Source organism: Etheostoma spectabile, chromosome 5, assembly GCF_008692095.1.
Source record: "Etheostoma spectabile isolate EspeVRDwgs_2016 chromosome 5, UIUC_Espe_1.0, whole genome shotgun sequence".
Taxonomy (NCBI): domain Eukaryota; kingdom Metazoa; phylum Chordata; class Actinopteri; order Perciformes; family Percidae; genus Etheostoma; species Etheostoma spectabile.
Window position 1 is genome coordinate 37,418,954 of NC_045737.1, and position 269 is coordinate 37,419,222.

At 33.1% G+C, this 269-nt stretch overlaps 1 protein-coding gene across 1 annotated transcript in view; it reads right to left on the reverse strand.

Annotated features, from left to right (window-relative positions):
* Window positions 1-257, reverse strand: part of LOC116689870 (uncharacterized) — a 6,198-nt gene extending 5,941 nt beyond the window's left edge. Inside the window, exon 1 of the mRNA XM_032516521.1 lies at window positions 182-257. Coding sequence (XP_032372412.1) covers window positions 182-254 — 73 coding nt within the window. The 5' untranslated portion in view covers window positions 255-257. The remainder of the gene's footprint in view (window positions 1-181) is intronic.
* Between the last annotated feature and the right edge of the window lie 12 nt (window positions 258-269).

Here is a 269-nt window from a genome sequence, read left to right on the forward strand (position 1 = left end):
ATGGTCACTAATTATCTTTACAAGATGTCTGACTGTTCATCAATGAGATGTCAGACTTTACATCTTCATCATTATAATAAAAAGCGTTATTTATTAAAATGCATAACGTTTCCAATCATTTGGGTCAACAGCATTAATAACAAGCAGACTCATTCACTAATATGACTATAAACAAACTTACCCAGGATAGTTTCAGCAAACAGCAAACTAGTCAAAAGTAGAAAGTTAAAAGTTTTCATGATGCCTGTCGACATGATGCATCTGGAGCT